The 25,214-nt window shown below is 38.1% G+C and overlaps 1 protein-coding gene across 1 annotated transcript in view; it reads left to right on the forward strand.

The window, feature by feature from the left end:
- AK7 (adenylate kinase 7) overlaps positions 1-25,214 on the forward strand; it is a 1,289,119-nt gene that overhangs the window by 595,573 nt on the left and 668,332 nt on the right. The window contains exon 9 of the mRNA XM_044074647.1: positions 7,715-7,792. Within this exon, the coding sequence (XP_043930582.1) occupies positions 7,715-7,792 (78 nt within the window). The remainder of the gene's footprint in view (positions 1-7,714; positions 7,793-25,214) is intronic.

Consider the following 25,214-nt stretch of genomic DNA (forward strand, 5'->3'; position numbering starts at 1 on the left):
GGGCATCCAGGAGTCATCTGCACTTTTGGCTGGGAGCCATTCATTTTCAATTCCAAGCCCTGCCCTTTTGTCTCACTACAGCCCCCAGTGTGTTCACCAAATGCATGGCAGTGGTTATGGCTCACTTGAGACGTTCAGAATTCTGGGTGTTTCCATATTTAGACAACTGGCTCCTATCCACCACCACCACACCTCTATGTTCACAAGCAAGAGACACCATTTTGAATATCTGTGCTCAGTTAGGAATTATGATAAACTATGAAAAATCTGCCTTACTGCCATCTCAGTGTATCGTGTTCATAGGCGCAGAATTAGACAACATTACAATGAAGTAAATCTTCCGCTAGACAGGATACAAATTCTATGAGCACAGATTTGAGATCTACTCACAAAAACAAAGGTTCAAGCAAGAACAGTTCTCAAGGTATTGGGTACGGTGGTGGCAACAATCACTATGACCTCCCCTAGCTTGAATGCATATGAGGATCTTACGGTGGCTCCTATTCACACAATGGTCTATGCAGTAACTTCCGATGTCACATCAGATAATGCTAACAGAAACTTGCAAAAGGGACCTTCATTGGTGGCTACATTCAGATCAAGTAACCTTAGGTCATCCTTTCATTCTCCCACCCCCTTTAGCCACATTGACCACGGATGCTTCACAGATAGGGTGGGAGGGGACATTATCAGGGAATGACAGCCCAAGGCACGTGGCACGATTACAAGGTCCATTTGCATATCAGTGTCCTAGAGATGAGAGCAGTGCTTCTGGAGTTGCAGGCATTTCAACACTCTCTTCCACCGGGAAAAATTGCAGTCCAGACAGACAACATGTCTGTGGTTTGGTTCATAAATAAACAAGGAGGAACCAACTCTTACCCCCTTTGTCGAGAGGCTCTCAGAGTATGGCAGTGGGTGACTTCCTCCCCAAGTTTTCTGATAGCAATGCACATCCCGGGAAATCCAATGTGATAGCAGACAAACTCAGCAGAGCAATTCAAATGCCTCATGAGTGGTCCCTGAAACAAGAAGTGGCGGAAATGATTTTCCGAAAATGGGGCCAGCCTTGCTGCGATGTTTTTGCCACATCCATGAACACAAAATGCAGAAGCTACTTTGACCTGATCCCCCTCCAGGGGAATTCCCAAGGGATGCACTTGCACATGATCTATAATATATTATTAATAAAACCAAATTAATTGAATACAAGTGGATTAATTATTTTTGAGCAGATAACTTTCCTGGGTTTAACACTATTGTTAGTATAAAACCTATTTTAAAAGCTAGGCATGATTTAATATAAATGTCATTTGTTAGTTGTATTCTAAGCATTTAGTAATGATTTTATTTGTTTTTATTGAATACTGTGATTTTTTAGAAGGGCACTTTAAATGTAATTGTTGTTAATTAAGTATGTGAGCGGATCGGTTGTATTGTGATATAAAAGATTTTTGTAAGATGCTGGTTTTATACACTGTTATACTTGAAAGCTTTGTGTTGTGTGACCATTAAACTACTGTGTGTTGGACTTTTGTTTTTTTTGCATTTATATTTGTTATTCTTCAATGACAGGGTGTCACTCCGAACAAATCCAAGATTTCTACCAAAGGTATGTTCAGACACTAATTTGAACCAGTCTATAGATTTGCCAGATTTCTGTCAAAATTATGACAATAAGATAGAATATATGCTTCACCAGCTTGATGTGCATAGACAGTTGCATTTCTATCTACACAGGACAAAAGAGTTCAGAAAAAACTGACCAACTATTTGTATCTTTTGCAGATTGCAAAAAAGGCATGCCTGTAGCAAAAACTACTCTATCAAGGTGGCTGTCAGACTGCATTTAGTTCATTTATAAGTCAGTAAATAAACAGCTACCAGATAAAATAAAAGCTCATTCTATTAGAGCTGTTTCTACCTCCTCTGCATTTCATCTAAAGTACCAATAGACACTATCTGTGCAGCAGCTACTTGGGCGAGATCTCATACCTTTATCACTCATTACAAAATAGGTTTGGCCTCTAGGGACAGGGCCTCCTTGGGATCCACAGTTCTGAAGAATATACTCCTGTGAGCCATCCAAGAAAGATGCTGCTAGGGATGCTGTCCCATCAGTAAAGAATGAAGGTAAGATAGGACAACTTCATATAAAGAAGTTATGTACCTACCATAACATTCCATGCGAGTTGTCCATCTCTCCTTCATTCTTATGTACCACCCTCCTAACCCGTTTCCTTAGCTCCTGGAGGAACGAGAGGTCACAATTTGTTTGCCTGACCTCATGGTGTTTGACCCTTTTCTCTTAGCTTATCAGCTTACAATAAGTCCTTTTTTCTCTATGCAAGTATAATTGATTACATACTAGTATTTCTGTGTCAGCAAACAAGATCTGGGGAATGCCCTGCAGCATCATGGGATAGGGAGTGAGCCACGAGCTAGCTGAAGACCTCAAGCTTTAGTAAATGGCCGCGTAAGAACCGAGGATCAGTTCCAAACTCATCAGTAAAGAATGAAGGAGAGATGGACAACTCCCATGGAATGTTATGGTAGGTACATAACTTATTTTTTAATTGTATAATTAGCAATATAAATACCACTGAATAGCTCTCAAGATTTGCAACTTACAGTGCAAATATCAAAAATAGCTTTCTTCAATAACATCTAAGGTGTTACCTGATGTGATGCAACAGTTTGTAAGTCACTTGTTTTTTGAAGTGTGAAGTATATATGTAAATATTGTTTATTGTCATAATTACTAATATACAACTAGCAATATGTCCTGTGTAGTTGATATAAATGGACATTGACAATGAATTTTCCCATCTCCCACCATGGCATATTACATCATACCCTCAATAACATGTGGGCTCTCAATTATGAAAATATGAATAATAAGTTACAAATAGTGATTAATTCTCTACTGTAGCACATCCTAGGTTATCAGTCTTATTATCATTTTATTAATAACTCTTTACACTTTATAATAACTGCCTACTGTTGCTGGTAAGTTGCTTAGTCAAAGAACCCAGATCCCAAAAAGGTCTGAATGCCATAAGGAGCTATGGGTGTGAACTGGAAATATACAAAAAGGTGCTATATGCTTGAATAAGTTAATGGTACAATGATTTTTTTCCAGAGGAAGGCAGCCTTTCTATTTACAACCATAAATGAGTGGCAGTAGGGCTTGACCTATTATGCCATCTGCATTTTCAGTAAACCACAGTAGAGTCTAATGCTGTTTCTGTCTTCCTTAATTTTGAAAGATGTTTCTTGGCTTTTGATAGTGGTAAGAGAATTCCAGTAAAACCAAGAAAAGACTGAATGTATTATATTTTCAGGCATTCATAGCTTCTAGGTTGTATCTGATCATTGCTCACAGAAAATAAAATTGAAAAAAGTTACTTATTGTATAAACTGTTAAACCCATGCTGCAGTGTGAAGGCTGGATTAAGACTGCATTTATGAATTAAGTATACTGATCCTGAAATTCTTGGTTCTGCTGAAACATGGATAAAACTAAATGCCTGCTTTTCATTTTATATACAACGACCATACCTTAACAGGGGACATGAGAATTAAATTGCTGGTGGTGTTCTTACATTAATTAAAAATGCAGTTAAAGATATACATCTTAAAGTCAAATCTGAATACCTCAGAGTATAAAAACAGTCCATATTGGTTAGACATGGTATTCTCCTTAGCAGACTTACTTAAGCTGTATATAGCAGTAGCTATGTTCTTCCACCAGCCAATATAGAAGTATTTTATGAAATAATACAAACTATAACTGAAATTTAATAATATAGTCAATGTAATAATTAATTGGAATACTTTCCTTTAATAATTCAGTATATTAAAATTGGTATCAGACCTATTCCAAAAGCAGGAAAAGATATACTCAGACCTAATGATTATGAATATCTTTCAGATGCTAATTTGTTTCTACACTGCCAGATACACTTAGTGGTCACAGTCCTTTTCTTGTACTATTTTCATTAAAAGGCACAAGCATTCCTTCTGGAATTATTATGATAAGAGCACTTTCAAAGTATAAAGATGTACTTCATGCTGAATTTGAGTGGACCCTTCTATTATTCCCTACTAGTGAAATACATAAAGAAATGAAATTAACTGATGAGGCCTATCATGAATGTAAGATAACTGGAAACCCACAGGACCATGAGCCCCCCCACCCCAAAAAAAAAAAAAAATCTATCAGCTAAAATGAAAAGAAGCAACATCTACTTACTTATCATGCCAGTGAAATATTTCTGATCTTAATTTGAATTACTCCACTTCTTTATGTGACCCTATTAATGCAAATCAATACAGAGACTTAATTTAAAATGACCATTTTAGTACTATACTAAACATAGCAATGTCTAATGTCCAGTATGAACACTGAGTTCTCTTCAGCTGATTGTTATCCTACCTTCCTTAGGAATGTCTCTCCCAACACATGCTTATTTACAAAAGCTTTCTAGAACAGCTGGACCAAATCCTTGTGCTATTCATCCATCCCCATTTTTCTTGGCTGCTCATGACATTTCTAAGCCTTTTGTGCATGTCTTTAACAACAAGTATACTGCATAATCAGTTTAAGCATGCTTCTGTAATTCCTCCTTGTAAAGCTGCTTCACTATCTGTACCTCAAGACTGTTGGTCCAGTAAATTATATAGAGAAACTTGTCTGTTTTCATATATATAAACACATCAATAATTTTGGCCTATTACCTGATTTCCAGCATGGTTTCATGGGATGGTAGAGGGCTGTAAGTAATATTTACACTGTGACTGATTACAGTTTAGTCCTTCTCAAAAAAGAGGCCTTGCTGGGGGAATATTTGTTGACCTTAAAAGAGCATTTGAAATTGCTGATAATGAAATCTTCATGAAAAACCTATATATGAATGGATTTAGTGATAGTGCACCTAAACGAATAGTTAATTGTCTAAGTAATATAACTTTTAAACTTCAGTCTGCTAAACAGCTATCTATGTTAGGGACTTTCGCAGCACTTGTTTTTCAGAGATTGGCTTTGGCCATATCTTTTTCTCCCTTTATACATTATATGAGACCAACAGCTGGTGTCAGAACCATGACTTTAAGCTCAGTGCCAAGAAAATGTGTCATCATCCCCTTTGGGAAAAACCCAGTTTCCATGAATTACCACATCAATGGTAGTCCACTGAACACAGAAGGCATTATAAGAGATCTGGGAACACAAGTTGACAGCAACCTCTCTTACGATCACCACATTTCCACTGTGGTCAGAAAGTCCTTCTATGTGGCACATCTCATTACTAAGGGTTTTGTATCGAGGAAGAAAGAGATCATTGTCTCCCTCTACTCTTCTCTCATTAGGCCAATCACCGAGTAAAATGTCCCATTTGGCATGTACCTCACTAGACACCTACAACAACTGGAGAGGCCACAAAAATACCTCACAAAGAGGATCCTGGGCTTTAAACACTTGTCCTATATGGACAGACTCAAAAAACTCCAACTATTCTCTGTCTCATATTGCCTACTTAGAGGCAATCTCTGCTTGACTTACAAAGCCATGTCTGACCCAGCTCTGTTAGAAATGCTACAGCTAAAGAAATCCCAATCCCTGCACACCACATGCTCCAGAGACCTCAACCTCATTACCACACTCAACAGAACATGCTGGAGGGACAGATTCATAACCCAGCGACTGCCCATGCTATGGAACAGACTTCTCATACATGTCAAACAGAGCACCTCACTGGCCCTCTTCAAGAGAAATCTTGATGAGTGGATAGGAAATAGAAAATTCACTCCAGGGATCACTCCAGTGGCTCTGCTTGACAGAGGCACTGGAAACTAATGTCAGGTGGCACAATGCCAGGGTAATCCTATGGGCTAGGCTTGTAAAGGCTCCAGGCTGTTAGTCTAGTACACACCTATGAACCTATATTACTAAAAGTCTTCCATCTTCATTGATGATGTTATATGTAGATGATATTCTTATCCTTAGGTTTAGAAGATCTCTACTTCTCAGAAAATCAGTTACAGGATGAGTCTAACAAAGTGAGTTGCTACAAACAGTCTTTCAATAAATACTAATAAAATAGTTTATTTCTGTTATGAACTAATACAAATACAACCAGTAGATGTTGTTGTTGATTTACATAGAAATCAATTACAAAAAAGCTCATATTTATAAGTACATAGGGCAGTTGTTTCATCCTTTTCTGTCATTTAAAGAATATGCAGAACTAGTGGTGGATAAGGCATCATCCAAGTGTAAGACATGCTATAATGTGTCCAGTCATCTCACTTCAGACTCCAGAAGAGCAATATAAAGAAATGTTTTAAAACCCATTCTAAAGCATGGCCTTTCAGTGGAAGCTAAACTGCAGTCAAAACATTCAGCTTCTCCAGATTTATATTACTAAAATCTGCAGATTCTCAACCCCAGCTCCAAATGCTAAACATCACTGCCTTCCTTTGGAAAAGGCCATTTGACAGCCTGTTACTGCTTGAGCAGTTCTGCTCTTATAACTGCAACCAGCTATTAAGTTAGTTACAAACAAAAAGTAAATATGAGGAGCTTATCTTATATTCTAAGAGCAAATGTAAAACAAATCCCTGACACTATATAGACTACCTTTATTGTTAGCAGTAGTAGAAAGGAGATTTTAGGAAAATTGCTCTAGCAACTTTAACCATTTACCTCTGGATATTAGAAATGAAGCAGACTAACATTAGGATCACGTTACTTAAATGTCTTTAGAAGACTAGCAAATGCCACTGTTTTAGACACATTTTTGTATTTTACTGTACTTTTTATAAATTTCATCCTCCTATACATTATATGTTGTTCTGCAAAACAAACAACTGAGTTTCTCATGTTCACTATAGTGATGTGAAATATAAAGCTGTAAATATTGAACCGTTGAGTATTCCATTCTCTTGGAACTGATACTAAAGTCATAACTGTAAATCTGTATGTATTCACGTGTTTGTGTTTTATGTTTTTTGAAATTGATGTCAAAAGCATCACTTTAAATATTGTACTACCTTTTGGTCTGGTTCATAGTTGAACGGGGGTTCGTAAATCAGTCCATCTACATGGAAACAAGCAAACAAACAAATAATTAAATACTATAGGGGCATTTCAATCATTAGTTCCCAAGGTGAGTATGTCACATGCTTTTTCTGTTTCTAAAGAGCAAATTTTCTCAGCAAGCAATAGCTCATTTTAAGTAGGAAATAAGCAAGTAACACTGTTCATGATAAAAGTAGTATGCTGACCATATGAGTAGTTCAAAGCAAACAGTTTGAAAACTGCAGGTATTAGCCTGTGTTTATATGATGAATGCAACCCAAACATTGTCAGTTTAGGATTTTAACTCAAAACTCAGAGAACATTTCATCTTGCAGTTCATATTTTCTTAAGAATGTGGTAATTTTTTAATTCAAGCCAAAATATTATTTCTAAAAGTCTCAAATGCACTTTTATTGTGCATGAGATATTGCCTTTCAGGTTGTATTTTAAAATGTTACCAGCACAAATCACATAAAACTGATTCACCATCAAACCTGCACCTGCAATTATGGCAGCTACACTTTAGTTTTTTTTTTTACTTAACACCTTTTCAGATACTAATGGATATTGAAATTTTAATGGTTATATTGAACTCTGTAATGCAAGTTTATGTTTTTTTTCTTTCATTTCCAGTGCATTAGTTCAAAACTTGGAACAGGAAAGGTTCAACGGGAGTCAAAAGAAAATGCTTTGCTTAAGAAAGAGTTAACGGTAAATGATATTCTTATGTATTGCTTTTAATAATTTAAAAGTTTTGCTATAGAATGATGCATTTATTGTTTTTTTTCCTCATTTTTTTCAGTATAGCTACATTATTCAGGTCTATATTAGAAAAGAGAAGTGATGAAAGAGCATTCGCTCTTTCGTCGATACGTAAAACCCGAAGTCTGAAAACAGCAAAGTTATGGAACAGCGATTGTTTTTCCCAGGGAAAAAAATCGCTGGGCCCTTCTCAGGACTTTGTTGTTTTTTCCACTGTGGTGCAATCTCAGAGTTGGTAGATTTAAGTAGGGGGGATGGGGGGCACAGCCCCCACATATCGGGGGAAGTCCCCCACTTTATTTTGTCTTTATAATTTTTTTTTTTTGAACAGCGATTTTTTTCCCCCTGGGAACAAAATCGCTGTTCCGTAACTTTGCTGTTTTCAGACTTCGGATTTTACATGTCGACAAAAGAGCGTTTGCCCTTTTGTCGTTTCATTCTTCTAATATAGACCCCATTATTCCCAGGTGGTCTACAGCTTTGTTATTGTCAATTTCACAGATAGGCAAAACTGATTCTAATGTTTCATAGGTATATTCATGAACTGTTGGAAACAGGAACAGAACTGAATCCCACGCACGTACGGCAAAGGTGGAAGTCAGTGGTGGCCTGTTTGGTTTTCTTGATATTCATGAACTGTACCATGGCAGATTTTAGTAACATACCTTACTTCATTGTTATATATAATGTTATTTATAATCATAGATCATTTGGCTTGAACTATTTTGAACATCAGCATGTTAACTTTGCTGTGGGATATGGTTCGCTCATCCTGGTCCAGTACATAAAAGCCCATTTAGTCAAAGCCAGAAGACAGAAATGGTACACTGCAAATTTATTTTTATTTCAGCAGCTGTTCTCCTTATCATCTGTGCAGGGAACTATAATCCTCGCATTCTTCAACAAATATAATTAACTGCAAGGTCACCAAACTGCTTCCATCATGAGTCATTCTGTTATAATTCACCAAGGAATCAACTCATTGAGCACAATTACTCGAAAAATCAACACAATAAAAAAAAATTAAATGTAAGCATTTTTGAAGAGGACAGGCCACCAGCACCCCCTGAACTTATTTATGCCAATTTCATGATCACACAAACATGAACACGGGAGGAATCTCTCAAATGAAAGGAATCACTGTTAGCACAAACTTAAAAACAACACCAGCAGTGATTTTCTTATGGAAAACAGTGATCTGGAAATTTAACCACTCTGAGTTGTTCTTGGAGAGTCTGATGTTCATTATTAGATCACTTTTGCAGTAGCCAAAGCTGCATAGGATATATCTGTCAAGAATCAGATTTCTGGCCAGCTCCGAAAGCTTTAGGGCACCTTCCATGCGCTGCTATAAACGCAGACATATGGGAGCCAGAAATTAGAACGTTCTTGCTGTTGAAGCAACAAGCAAGTTACGCTCTGTAGTGTGACATCTTAGGTTCTGCTGCAGGTAAGTTCTCCATTGGGGATTTCCTTCCATTTTTTGTGCAAAAAGTCTTTCTGTTCCATTCTGAATTTATGTCTAAGAACAAGGGGAAGAATTCTTGTGCTTCTCATATTCCCTGTAAAGATTACCACTTGTCCATTGTTTTTTACTTAGGGGAAGAACACAACATTCAGATTTTTCAATCTGTATGCCCTTTATCCCTAAAACTCTTAGAAGCAGGAATAATTCCCTCCTGTTACATTTAGCAAACAAATGTTAAAGGCTGTCACATGTAGAGTTCTAGAGCAAGGTTCCAGTTCCTGGCATGTTCCCTGTCCAGTCCCCAAGAAGAGAAAACTCTCCTGGGAAGCTTTGGTTTCCATTCCAGCTTCTTCTTTGCCTTGACCTTCTGCAGGAGTTTCCACTGTTGCCATGTTGGAGCCCATGGATAATCTGTCAGGTTCTTTTGACTCCTCTGACATTACCCCTCACAAAGCCACTGAAAGCCAAGAGACAAACATGTCCCACAAGACTGCTCATACATCCATTTCAGGCGGGGGAGAACAACTCTTGCTGGGAAAGGAGGAGGAGGAGGAGGAAGATGTTATTCTCTTACAAAGCTGTTTTGAAGCATTAGATTCCTGTGGAGGTGATTGTACATCAGAATGTTCCTTTTTGATAGATACTTCAAGGAAAAGGATGCACAGGCTTAAGCATTCTTCAGCTACCTTATCCCCTTCAGCTAAGGGAGTGAAGGAAGAATACTTTACCATTGCCAAATGCTTATTTAAAGCCTTTCAATCATTACAATCAGCATCTTCTCAATTATTTTCAAGGAAAAGGCCACCTCCACTTTGATTATGAGTCTGATGCATAGGAAGTAGGCTCTGATTATGCTGTCCGAGTTTATATACCAGATAAGTGGGAATCTGAATCTGAGGAAAATAAATCTTCAGATTCTCAAGCTGAACAGTTATCTTTTTCTGACACTGTGGGCAGAATGAAGGAGTTATTTAAGTGGGAATAAAAAGAAATTTCTGAGATCCAGCAAAGATATTATGAGTTGTTGGAAGTACGGGTAAATTCTCCTCAGCTCATGACAATCCTTCCAATTTTGGCTACCCTCAAGTATGCTTTCAACACAGCCAGTAGTTCTTCCAACAGTCAGCCAGCAGCCACTATGAAGTATGTTAAATTGTATAAAGTTCTACTATTTCAGAAATTTCTCTTTAAGAACCCTGCAGATCCTGCACTTACATCCCTTTCAAAATCAGTTTCCCCATAAGGACGGCGCTGCTTTGAGTTCCATTCCATTCCATCAGGCAAAGATGGGAGAGCCATTGATAGGTTTGTTAAAGAGATTTATACTTCTTCAACTTTAGCCATTCGAACAGTAAATTGTCAAGCTCACGCATTAAAGGCTGTTTTGACAATATGAAGAAGTTAATTGCTGATATTTCTTCCTTACACCAAGGAACATTTAAATTCCTTGATCTCTTCAGTGTCTTAGCCTACAAAGTTTCTGTTTAATGTTCATGTGGTACTGCTGATCTTGTTTCTAGGGCTACTGCTGGCTCTGTGTAAGTTATGAGCAGATTTGCTTGGTCACATGTCCAGAATTTATCGGAAGATGTCAAAGCAGAACTTTTCAATGCACCTTTGGATAAAGAAGCGTTATATGGCTCTTCCTGTGCTGACATTCTCAAGAAGGTTGATGAAAGGGGAAAGGTAATCCAATGGACTTCTCAGATTTTTCAGACTGCTATTCCCAAATATAATGGAAACTTTCCTTCTAAGGACCCTTTTATAGGAAACAGTTCAAACAATCCTAACAAAAGACAGGCAAACAAACTTTTAAAAAGCATTGACAGGAAGGTTCCAAAAATAAAGGAAGGCCTTCCCAAGCTCAGGGACAACCCAGAAGGGCAGATTAACTATACCTTTCATCAGTCTCCCTCAGTACCCTGGCTTCTCCGTTAATCCTTCTCAAAATCTATATTTCCGTTCCCTCTTTGGTACCAAATTATACGAAATATTTGTGTCTTAAGAGTTACACAGAAAGGCTACAGCTGGCAGTGGGGCTCTTGGCCCCATTTCAATGGATTACTTCCCATCCTGTCAATCAAACTTCCCTGTTTCCTCCTCTTCTGGATTAAATGCTTTCTCAGTGACTAATAGATCCTGTCCTACCACATCAGATATGCAGATAAGTTTACTCAAGGATTTTGCGGTGCAAAGAAAGACTGAACTTGGAGACATCCGCTGGACCTCTCATTTTTAAACCTTTGCATCAAGATTCTAAAATTCAAAATGCTTTCTCTAGAGTCTCTGTTACCCTTAATTCCTGTTTTCAGTTTCCTAACAACTCTAGACTTTTAAGATGAATATCACCACATTCCCGTTCACAAGGACTTCAAACAATTTTTGAGATTTTCTGGCTCTTGTTCACATTTTTGGTTTAATGTTTTATCTTTTTGGTTATCAACAACTCCAAGAGTGTTTACAAAGTGCCTAGCTCCAGTAATAACTTATTTCAGGTTATAGGGAATACACATTTTCCTTATTTAGATGACTGTCTTATTTTTGCAGACTCTTTTTTAGACTGTCAAAAATCTCTTTTTTTCATCAAGAACCTTCTTCTAAACCTGTGATTTCAACTAAACCTAGAAAAAACATCCCTCATTCCATGTTATGAGACCAGATGGCTTAATGGTTAAGGTCTTCGCCTCCATGCACAGGGTACAAGGTTATATCCTGCCCTCTGACCAATGCCTGTTTGGAGTTTGCATGTTTTTCCTGTGTCTCTGTGGGGTTTCTCCCATGTCTAAAAAACATGCTGAGTGTTTCCATCTCAAACTCACCAGTGAATGGAGCTGTGGGCAGCAGCACAGACTCTACACAATGCCCTATAGAGGGAAGAGTTCTACAGACCAACTGCTTTGGGCATTTACTGTGATGCGCAGTATCTTCAATGTAGGAGAACATGGATCACAAACAGGGCACTGTGGCAGGGCTAGCCAATCGAGGGTGTAAAATATGGCTCTAGGTGATTTGGTCATGTTGACTAATGTTGCCAAAAATTGGGCATGGGTAGTTACCAGTAATAAGTGGGTTGAAGACCTGACCTACTCTGACCCATGCCAGGGACCCTTGCTAACGGTGGGAGGGGTATATGTGCCCCATTTTCCAGTGTGTGCCTGCCATAAAGCCCAGCAGCCCTGGTCAATAAGCTACTGGCTAGCCGGTGTCTAGTTGCCCTGCCTGGGTTACCGGGGATAGCTCTGTTGAGCGAAATCTGGACATGAAACCAACCAACCTGCCAAACATGAACTGAGAATTGCTATGCTTAATGTAGGTTCACTGACAGGAAACAGCTTGGAAGTGAATGACATGATGATACAGAGGAGGCTGGGCATCTTTTGTATCCAAGAGATGAAATGGAAGGGCAGCGCAGCAATGCCACTTGGCTTGGGATCCAGACTTTACTACTCAGGTGGGAGGCAGACTAGAAATGGTGTGGGAATTGTTGTGAGAGAGAGGCTTCAGAAGGCAGTGAGGAATATCATCAGAATTAATGACAGACTCATGGCAATCAGACTCCAGTGTATTGATAGGGAAGTATTCATAATCTCAGCCTGTGCCCCACAGCAGGGTTGTGATAGTGAGGAAAAGAGTGCATTCAGACAGCAGTTGCATTACCTACTAGATAAAGCAGGACAACATGAATTGGTGTTGATAATGGGTGACTTGAATGCACATATCAGGGCAGACAGAACAGGATAAGAGAACTGCCTTGGTTCACATGGGTGGGGCAACAGGAATAAAGAAGGAGAAGCCATTCTAGACTTCTGTCTGGCAAATGGCTTGATAGTAGCCACCACATGTTTCAAAAAGAGAGACAGTCACAAGATCACAAACAAGACTAGCCAACACTCAGGTAGACTTCCTAGTAAGGAAAAGGCACTGGGGTAGAATCCATGATTGCAAAGTCATCCCCAGTGAAACAGTTGGCCCACAGCATAAACCACTAGTTTCCACAATCAGATTCTAGCAGTGGTCAGAGAAGGCTCTAAGGTCAACAGATACCAGGCTGAAGACCTGGAAGTTGACTGGAGAGAAAGTACAGCAGTTCTAGGAATTACTCAGGGCTCTAGCACCCCAAGAAGAGGAGGAAATAAGTGGAGTTGAAGAGAGACAGCACCTAAAACAGCATGTGTTAGGACTACAGAAACAATATGTGGCTGAGCCAGGTATGGAAATAAGGTACATAAGGTAAGCTGGTGGTGGAATGCAGAAGTCCAGGAAGTCATCAAAAGAAAGAAGGAATGCAGGAAGAAGTGGGAGATAGAAAAGACCAACCAGGCAAGGAAGGAATACTGGTTGGCTAACAAAGAAGCTAAGAAAGAAGTTGCAATTGCAAAGAATAGGGCATCAGAGGCACTCTACCAACTTCTGGAAAGTGACTCAGTAAGGGGCCAAAGAAACTACATCAGGTTGCAAGGCAAAGATAGAAAGATAAAGAAGATAGTCACACATCCTTCACAAGGGATGCCAGCAACAACCTGCTCACCAGTCCACAGGACATCAAAGACAGATTGAAGGAGTATTTCCAGCAACTTCTGAATGAAGAAAATCCCACAAAAGCTGTACTGCCCCAGAAACAGCCTATGATGAGAGAAGAAGAGGAGCACACCATAGAAGAAGTAAGAACAGCACTAAGGAAGATGAAGTCAGGGAAAACAGCAGGCTCAGATGAGGTCACAACAGATATTATAAAGATGCTGGGTGAGATAGGGGAGAAATGGCTCTTGAGGGTACTAATAGCAATGTGGGGAGAAAGGCATATCCCAGTTGACTGGAGAATAAGCATACTCATGCCAGTGTGCAAGAACAAAGGGGATATCCTGTGGGCAGTACAGAGGCATCAAACTCCTACCACACTGCATGAAAGTTCTGGAAAGGGTGATTGATAAACGGATACACAGAGTAGTAGAATGTAAGATGGGAGATGAGCAGTTTGGACTTAGATCAGGATGCAGCACAATGGACCCGATGTTTGCATTGAAATAGATACTTGAGAAGAAGCTAGAGATGAGGAGAGAGTCCAGCTGGGCACTCCTAGACTTGGAGAAAGCATATGACAAGGTCCCAAGAAAGCTGATATGGGCAGTACTGCAGTGGTTTGAAGTCCAAGAAACATTGGTAGAATTAGTGCAGGCTATGTACAAGGACCTAGTGACTCAAGTACGAACAGTGTTCGGCCTCACAGATGGATTCCCAGTGGGAGTGGGTGTACACCAGGGTTCACCTCTGAACCCACTGCTGTTCATATTGGTGATAGACTACATTAGCAAACAGGTTGGAGGGAACAGATCAACAAAGCTGCTGCATATAGATGATGTGGCAGTATAGGCAGACTCTGAGATAGAACTTCAGCAATGGATAGGAGAATGGAATGCAAATCTGAAGGCATATGGGATGAAACTAGCACAGAGAAGATGGTGGTAATGGCAGCAAATTAGGGAAATCAGTAGAAGCTGAGAATAGAGATAGAAGGGAAGATAGTGGAACAGATAAACAGCTTAAAGTATCTGGGAGGGGTGGTTGAGGAGAAGGGTAGGCTGAATGAAAAGGTCAAAGCTAGAATCAGAGGGGCTGCAGCCAACTGGCATAGAGTATCAGGTGTAGTCTATGACAGAAGAATGCCAAAGAAGCTGAAAAGTAAGGTGTATAAGACAGTGGTACGACTAGTACTACTGTATGGTCCAGAAACCTGGGCAGTAAAGGCAGAACAGTTGAAGAAACTAGAGATGATGGAATGAAGTGCCTGAGAAAGGTGGTAGGATGCACACTGTGGGATGGGTGGGAGGTTGGCATAGTGATTAAGGTATTTACCTTATAGATGCAAGGTACAGGGTTTGATTCTCAGATAGGGTAATTGGCTAGGCTTAAAATGGCCCACAAGGGCAGTTAGCCTAGTACTAATCTATGAAGAAATATGAAGAAATAAATAAACAGACGAAGAAATGAGGACATAAGAGCAGAAGCCAAAGTAGCTCCAATTGCAGAAAAAAATCACACAGAACAGATTATGGTGATTTAGGCACATGTAAAAAAGCAGAAGACAATCTGGTGAGGAAGATTTGGGACAGACAGGAAGAAATAAGAGAAAGCAAGGACATCCAGCAAAGAGGTGGAGGGATTGTGTGACAGTCAGGCATGAGTGTTGAAGTAGGCAGGAGTGTGGCACTGAATGGAGAGAGTTGGCGACAGTTAATACGATACCCCGACCCTATGTAGAAAAAAATGGGAAAAGGGGGGCTGATGATGATGAAGATTCCATGTTACAAAACAGTATTTCTAGCCAGTCTCCTAGATACTTCCCTGATGATGGCCTTTCTTTCTCAGGACAAAGTGGACTTTTGCAAGGAACTATTCCCAGTATTGTACATCTAGTCTCACATGACAGCAGGGGATTAATTTAGGATGTTATGATTCGTGTTTGCTACAATTCTCATGCTTTATCTACTCTAGCTAAACACCTTGTGAGAAAAATTCAGTTGTACCTCAAATCAGTCTGGCCCCAAACCCAGCACACCTTCTCCTTTCAGAGTCCAGTGCTGGGAAATTCACTTGTAGATGAATCATTTTTCTCTCATTCCTGGTCCCCCATTTCTACCAAATCTGTAATCATGGATACATTGGATTTTGCATTGGGGGCTGTGTCCAAAGTATGAAAATGCAAGGTCTGTGGGACCCTCAAGACAAAAAGTAGCACATAAATATCAAAGAAATGATGGCATTAATAAATGCTCTCAAGGCACTAAACCAGGACTCTGTTAGTCATCACATACAGCACCACAGTCATGTGGTACATAAACAAACATGAAGGGGAAGCAGGTCTTAGCCCCTTTGCAGATTAGCAGTCTTAGATTAGGAACTTGCTCTAGAGCTCAATGGATCTGTACAGTCTACTTACATTCTGTCAGAGAAGCTGAACAGAGCCAAGACAGATCTCCACGAATGGAAGTTGCATCCTGGGGTCTTTCAAGAAATGAACCACCTGTGGGAATTGTTTAAGTAGATTTGTCTGCTTTCAGTCACAACAGACAAAGAAGTTTTGCTTCAGGACTCCTTACGAAAAGGCCTGGAATGCATTGTCATTCCCATTTCCACCCTTTCTTCTAATAACCACAGTTCTTTTAAAGATGCCAAAAGGAGTCTGTAAAATATTATACCCACTTGCCCCAGGCAACAGTGGTTCTCTTTTCTTTTGAAATTGGCCAAGGGCAATTACCTCAATCTTTCTCACAGGCTGATCTTGCACAAGACAGGGGTTCTCTGATGTACTCCAATCTTCAAGGTCTTCAACTCGGTCATTTCTGCATGTCTCTTTATGGATTCCCCTTTTCTTCTTTGTTCCCAAGTCTAATTTAAAGTTCTCATTATGGAAAATAGTGTTACTAGTTGCTCTGATATCTGCAGCAAGAGTGTCTGAGTTGCAGTCTTTTATAGTGACCCAGCCATATCTTGTCCTTTATAAATATAGGGTTTCTTTGAGAACTAACCTTTCTTTTGTAATTAACATGTTTTCAGTCTATTCATCTCCTGTTTTCTTTACAGAACTAAAAAACAAGACGGAGATAATCTTGTATACTGTGGATATCCACATACAACTAAGATACTGTATTGACAGGACAAAGGATTTCAAGAATTCTGATCAACTGTTCATTTTTATGAAGGTAAGAGAAAGGGACAAACAGTATCCAAGTGAACATTTTCTAAGTGGTAATATTATGCCATTCAGTTTTTTTTATTCATTCCATGACACTTCCAGGCAAAGGCAAAGCCCATTCTACCAGGGATTTGTCTTCTTCTGCTGCTGCTTTGGAAAGGGGTTGACTCTAAACATATCCTAGAGGAAGAAATGTGGTCTTCTCCACACGTTTACCAAACATCACAAAAATTATTTTTCTCTCTAGGGCTAGAAAAGGATTTGTTACAACCATTCTCCAGAACTCATTGCCCCTCATCCTTAATCCTCCTCCCTTTCTTTCTAAGCTTTGGTATTCAAATCATGTATTTTAGGCAGCTGCAACAATGATCTAATGATGAACATAGTACAGTTGTATAAGTAAACTTACCATAACATTAAATGTCTGAGTATATCACTGTTGCAGTACAAACACCCACCCTCTATCTCCCTTTATTGTTTTATGCCAAGGTGAGGGCCTCTATCTTCTTTCCTTCTTTTAGTACATTTTCTTATCAGGGCTCTATCTTTCCTTGCATCTGAAGCATGAAAACTCTTTTTGGTTATTTTATATTAGCTCACTCTCAAGCTTTAATGTTCTTATGGGTGCATGGAAAGTGCCTGAAAGCTTTATAAGCTGGCAAGATGTCTGATCCTTGACAGAATATGTCCTGTATAGTCAAAGGCTACTGGAGCAGTGAACTAGTTGAACATTATTGTAAGTTTACTTACACATCTGTACTTTCCTTAGCAAGTTGTTATTACCAGCCATAGAACAACCCACCAAACATCGTGATAGATTACATACTGTATCTTGCTGATGAGTTGTCCTCTCAAGATCCCAGTCCTAAGCAAATGAGCTATGATTCACCAGGCAGTAACACAGTAACCAGATATCCTGTCATGTCTCACAGGCCATGTAGTTTACTAAAAGATTTTTTCTGCTTTTAATAACGTACATTCCAGGAAAGCGATTCCTATCATATATAGATATTAATTTGCTATTTAATGACTGGGTAGGTGGACTGGTCTGACCTTTTTCAGCCACAACCCAAAAGTATAGAAACAAACTCTGGCAACATGAATATTTAAGAAGCATACAGTACATCAGAGCAAATGTAAAATCATATGTTTTTTAAAGGGTCATCTTAGGTTCACAGGTAAGTATTAGGCTGTCAGCCCTTGCGGCATTTTAATCCTAACTAATTTCCCCTTTTGCTGCTTGAATTATTCTATTCTGTTTGGTATTAACTTGGCCTTACATAACTGGGAACAAACATATGCTTGTCTGAAGATCCTTATGCTTGTAACAGAGTCTCGTCTGTACAGAAACGTTGCAAAGATAAGAGTTAACAGTAAATCCAAAGTTGTTTACAATATTTGCAGTATGTACATGAAGTCCATATTGAATTTCAGCATTTCAGGAAACAAGCAAGACAACATTTAGGATAACAAGTAGGGAAATGTTGCAATGCTGGATGTAGCATGCTGTTATAATTACCATTTCACAGTGACTGTCTTGCGGGAGGTAATATGCTGTTTGATAGCAAATGGTGATGCCAACCATTGTCCTTAAAGCACTTGCACTCAGTTTGCTGATTGAACTGCTTGGACAAGGCTTTTTGTAACTCAGGAAGAGATTATTGGCCCCTTAATTCAGGTGGAAATCACTTCCATACATCATGTATTGTATGCTTCTTAACTATTCACAGTGCTTGATTTTGTTTCTATACTTTTGGATTGTGGATTAAAAAAGCCTAGCTGAGAGAAGTCAGTTTCTCCAGTAGCTGTTTTATATGGAGTTATGGATAGTCTGTCCTTGGGAACTCATCTGACAATATGTTTGTAGGATACTATATGCTTTTGTTCAGAAACAGACTTTTACCATACATTTCCCTTAAGACAATCTTCCAGTGTTTTTATATAGCCATTCTTTGGAGTTTTGGCATTCTGTGCTATGTAGGCATAATCTTTCCTTCTGAATTCAACTTCAGATGAGTTGAATTAGTGTGGCAAGGTAGTTCTGAAAATGCTCACTCCTTAACAGAAACTCCTGTTGTGTAAGTTTCTGTGCTATGGGAGTCATCCCTTTAATCTCATCCTGTAACTGTTCTGTACTCTAACAGCAACTTCTTTTTATAGGTTGCTTTCCTGTGAGTTTTACCCATTTTAATCCATCATGCAATTCTGTCCTTCACAGAAACTTCCCTTTTAGGGGTTTCTCTGCTATGGGTGTCACCCCGTCTAACCCATGTTGTAAGTTATCTATACCATGTTTTCATGTGCTTTTCCCTCTATCAAATGGGATTTTCCTTCTATTCCACATGCCTCTAGCAACATCTACAAGCACATCAGCATAGCTAGTTTCCTTAGTAGCATACCTGCTAATTTCTTTAGTAGCTCATTTTTAGTTTTAGTTTTCTAGGGAACGTTGTGCACACACTATACATTTTATTTTGCTTACTGGTCTTATCTTCTGAGCACTTTCTGGTATGCAAAATGTTGGGATTAGATTTTCTAATATCATTATCTAAAATATTTGCTTGTAAGTTTCTGCCTTAATCATACTACTTACTCTTGTCAGCAATTTTACTTAACATGATTCTTGTCTGTCACTAGTTTTAACCTTAATGCAGGTCTCAGAACATTTATCTGTGACACCTCTTGTTTTTCATGACAGATGACAGTGTGTGAAACTAACGCATTCATGCTGGCTGAAACTTCTAAATCCTCCATATTAACCTGTTCTTTAGATAAAAGATTCAGGTTTGGGAATTCCAAGATGGCTGCACACTGAGCAACAGCTTAACTTCAGCTCTCCCAGTGTGAAAAGCGAAACCGAGAAACAACAGCCAGTGATATTGTCACATTCACTACAATTCAATTACTGGCTAGTAGGTGCACTGCCTGGATGCCAGCAAAGATGAAACTAACATAGCCTAAAAAGAAATCAACTAGAAAAGGTGAAGAGAAAACACTGGCTTGGAAGAATCCTGCAGCTGTTCAGCTGATAGCAGTTCAAAATCTAGCTTTGGTACAAAACATGACTTCCAGTGATCTAGATGAAAAAAGTCAAATGTGCTCAGAGCTGATTAAAAAAATAAAACATTGAAGGGGTATTTCAACTCAAATAATAAAAGGCTAGAAAAAAATGGAAGAAGCTTTAAACAGATATTTAGATGAGCTGATAGAACTGCAAAAATCAGACGTCAAAAGGAAGAAAGGGGTGTTTGAGTATGAAACTGCTTTAGAAGAGATGTTTCAACAAACAGTAGAATCAGAGGCAGACCACATATGGAAAATCTGAGATTTTCTGCTGTAGCAGAGAAACTAGAAGGATCAAACTGTATTAATTTTATGGAGGCACAAATAAGCAACTAGATGAAAGAGCGTATGTACCATGTTGCATTTGTGAGATATGGCTGTATAAGAATAAGTGGAAAGAGTGGACTTTTTTGACTTTGTTAAACTTGTGCGGAACTGAAAAGCATTTGCCTCATTTCATGTCATTAATGTGTGAAAGGACTCTGAGGGGAGGGGAAGAATAAGAAGGAAAAAAGATAACTGTAAGAAAAACAATTTCTGTTCTTAATAGTATTTCTATGAACCTTTTCACAATATAAATTGCGTATAGTGCAGTAAAGTATTTTTAGTTGTTCTTGTATGTGACAAAGTTACTAAAGAAAACATATACCTTTTTTCTTCCTCTTCTCTTTCTCTTTTTTTGGTATTAAGAAATGTAGGCATAACAGTGCAAAAAGGTAACAGAAACTAGACAAAATAATATTTAAGTTAATAGACTATAGTATTGGGGTGGTTGAGGTGGGAAGTGTGGTGTAAATGTACGCAGATCATAATATGTATAGAGCTGATATGTTTTCTCTTACTTTTGTATAGGTGAATGTCTGGATTAAGACCTTTGGTTTAATCTATAACACATTTTATGTGGAAATAGGTAAATATGAGAACACCAAATATAATGAAAAGTTTTTGTTTAACAATAAATGTTTCAGCTTGTCTTTCAGGCTGCAGCAGAAGACTACATTTTTTTCTTTTTTCTCTTATGTTTCCATGGAGACAAGCTGATAATAAAGCAACAAAAGACAGAATGATGGTTCCTTCATGGCTATCATTTCATGATTCTGAAAGCATGCAAGTTGTTTTCACATGGGGAATAAAGATAAAGAAGAGCAGACACCAATTAGTGTATATAGAAGCACAGTCAATACCATGCGTCTTTGCTTGGTTAGCGTCAGTTTCAGGTTTATTTTAGACTGTGTTAGCAGCTGTCTATTTGGCTCAAATGTTCATTGGAAAATATTTAATATATTTTGTAAAGTGTTATATTGGAGGAAATCTTAAATGAAGTATTAAACTTCATTATTTGAAGATGTATATAGTTATGTGTGTTTGTAATATGTTACCAGGTTATGGGAGAGTTATGAGGGTGTGTTTGTATTTCCTTGTTTGAGGGGTTTTTATTAAAACAAAAAATCTTGTAAAACATGACATAGGTACCAATGTTGATGATAAGAAAAAACAGTGTAAAGGATTAACCTGCCAAACATTAATGGGTGCATGTATCACAAAAGCTGGAAATAAACATTTAAAAAAGCTGCCATATATAGTAGGTGGGGAGAATTACTTACTACCATAATGATAACACTTTCCATATTACATTAGAATGTGAATGGTCTCACAGGAAGAAACAAGAATGAAAGGATACTAAATTATACTGAGAAGTGCAGAGTGCAAATAGTAATACTAGAGAAGACACATTTGGAAATAACTGAGCATGTGAATCTGATAAAGAAGGGATTTCACAGTGGATATTCTGCAGAATATCAGGGACAAAGGAAGAAAGAGAGACTTGATAGAGGAGCTGTGGTAGTGATAGAAGAGGAAAAAAAGATAATGACAGATTTATGATAGTGAGCAGCTACTGGCAGTGGATTAGGATTAAACTGGCATGCATTTGTATTCCACCTAAAACTGCTAATATGGTGATTTAAAACATTTTGGGAGAAATAATCGGCTTTCAGCAGGGAATATTACTTATAGGTGGGGACTGGAATTTTTTTTGCAACAATGAAGATGTACTTGGGGGGGGGCTAATAGAGAAAATATAACTAAAGAGGGTAGATTTCTGGAAAAAAATGTATGAAAATATTTATGACAGATGTGAATGCAGTAATAGGAACTTGAAGAGCATTTATGTATTATTCGCCAAGGCAGAATAACTGGCTTGGCTGGACAGAAATGATATTTTGCATGAGCTTGTGCATTTAATTGAAAACTTTGCCACACATCTAATAACTATTTCAGATAATTTGCCAATAATTAAGCAGGATAATGAAGTAAAGATGAGATATTGGCACTTTCCCACCTACCTGTGAAAAAGAGAGGAATTTAAAGAATTGGTAGTGGAACTTATCTGGGAGTTATTAGGGAAGATTGAAAGTACTCCAGAAGTTACAATTAGTGAGTGGGATAAAATTAAAGTGGACTTTAAATATATGGTAGAAATAATAGTAGTTTAGAAAGACTGCTGTTAAACAACTGTTTTTTGATAAAATCCAGAGCATAAAAACTTTTGGAACAATGACTTAGGCAACAGAAAGTATAAAGGGTTGTTGCCAAGCTTAGTGAGCCTAAAACAAGAAAAATAACCAGAGATCCTGTAGAGGTATTAGAGTTATTTTGGAAATTTTATGAAATTTGTATAAAGCATAGATGTGGAAAAATCAAAGAAAAAGCACAGATTGAAATATTTGTGGAAGACTTAAATATGCCAAGGTCAGAGGCTGATGGAGTTCAAAAGCTAACAGTTAACATCGGAAGAGATTAGATACAAATGGTGATGTATAACCAATCTGCAGGAAAGTCTTCAGGAATAGATGATATTCTTGTGGAAGTTTGGAAGTTGGAAGGGAAGAAGGTGATAAGGATCTGAAACAGTATTTTAAAAAGAGGGGTGGCACCACCATCCCACACAAAGCTGTAGTAGTTGTAATACCTAATGATGGTAAAGACTCATATGCTCCAACTTTATATAGGCCCATTTAAATTTTGAGCCATGGTTATAAAATGTTTAGGTCTATAATGGCAAAAAGAATGGCAAAGCCGATGCCAAAATTGATAGATATAGAAACAATGTAAGTCTCACTATTAACGTAGCGGCTAGCAAACAGAGAAATTATTTGAAAAATCAAGTCGCAACTCCACAGCTGTAGTCAATTTCCAATACTTTGTGTTTATTCAACAGACCATTCGGTCCGGTTGATATGAAAAAAAATTTCAGCAAAGATAAAATGAGGCACTGACCCTTCGGTCCTGTTTTATTTACCACACAAACTCTTGACAACTTCACAACTTGAAAGGCAGTTCAGTAAAACAGCGTTAGCACTTACTCAAAATCCCAAAAACGGAGCTTTGACAAAACTTTAAGTGCTACTCAATAGTAGATGCTTTTCATGAAACAACATTTAGGTACACAAAGCTGCAAGGTCCTAAACTGGAAAATGCTCTCCCAAACACAGCTGAAATGTAAGTACCTTGAAACTTTCAAAATAGCAGATAGTACTCAAATAGAGATAAAAGTTCACTCAACAAATGCTATTAGCATATACAGAAACTCTTAAAAGTTCCAAATTAACTCGATAAGCGCTTTCGGTAAAACCTTCTTCAGATCATACAGGATAGGGACTCCATTAAATCCAAAACCTCTACCCACCATTGCCTTTCCCTACAATTTCTGAACTGGCTAGAACTCTCTAACCACCTAGACTATCTCCAACTAACCACTGCTCACAAATTAATATTCTACCCTGATAAATGCCCAGCCTTAACAAACATCCTTCCTTCGTACATCCCAAATAGATCTCTAAGATCTGAACACCAAAACTTAATCTCAATCCACAAACCCAAACGCCCTGCTGGCCAACTCCTTCTCTCCTTCTCTCTAGGCAGGAAATGGAACTCTCTCCCTCCTTCACTTAGAACAACATCTAACTCAGAATCCTTCAAAACCCAACTTTTCTCTTACCTGTCTTCTAAACATAAATGTTCCTGCTTTCATCCCACTTAAATGTAAATAACTACCCCATTGAACCCTCCATACTCCTCACTTCACACTACCCTAGAACTATTATTTTTCTATTGCTGCTAAAACAAACTTAAGCTACTTCTCATTTTAAGTAATTCTCTCTCTCTACTCCTTGTATGTAAATATTGTAAATATCAAGTAACCTCAGATCTCAATATTACAGACAGTGGAAACCTGCTGCTCTGAAGGGAAACAACTGAAAATCTGTTTATCTACTTTCCTTAATGATGTTTATTATGTAAACTGTATGCATTTGCTTTTTTTACTCACTGTATGAATGCATTTATACATGTATTTTTTACCTTCAAGATTATGTAACTTAGATTGTATTCATATTGCTTATGGAGCTTTTCTCCCCGGGCCTCCACTGAAAATGGGCATGTTCTGGCCCAGTGGACTTCCCCGTTAATCAAACTGGAAATAAAATAAAATAAAAAAATAAAATTTCTTATTTTATCAGTAATCTTAACCAATGAGCTTCAAGATAGCAAATGGTGCCTTCTCTTATTCAAAACAGTATCAGCCGATATTCATTGTGAGGCACACCTTCTCTTTTACGTAATAGTAGGTCTTCTTGTTTTTAAAGTTGGTTTTAAAGGAATAACGGCATTCAAGCCTAGAGGGCAATCTGCCCGTAGGTTAATAATCCATCTAGTTTCACTTAATTCAGTTTTATTAGTAATATTACCTCGCCTAATCCCATCACAAATTCTGTCAATAGCCTTAAAAATAAAGCTATGATTCGGAAATTTAATGACATGAACTGCCAGCGCATTATGTATGTCTCCTTTATGTATGTCATTTAAATGCCTTAAAATCCTCTTTTTAAATACTTGGTTGGTTTTTCCAACATAAAACGAAGTACAGTTTCTGCAAGTTGCCAAATAAACTATATTTTGAGAAGTACAGGTCGCTTTTTTGGCCAGTTTTAACACAAGATCCAAACCTTTGTGCCATAGTAGGAAATACACCTAGATTTGGTTATAAGAATAAAAAGAATATTAAGAGACTTTTATGTATTAAGGATGGTTTTATGAGATCAGAACCAATTGGACGTGAAGGAACTTTTCAATGTGGTAATTGCACA

The sequence above is a fragment of the Protopterus annectens genome, chromosome 6.part0 (assembly GCF_019279795.1).
Source record: "Protopterus annectens isolate FY-2018-M chromosome 6.part0, PAN1.0, whole genome shotgun sequence".
NCBI classification, from domain to species: Eukaryota; Metazoa; Chordata; order Ceratodontiformes; family Protopteridae; genus Protopterus; species Protopterus annectens.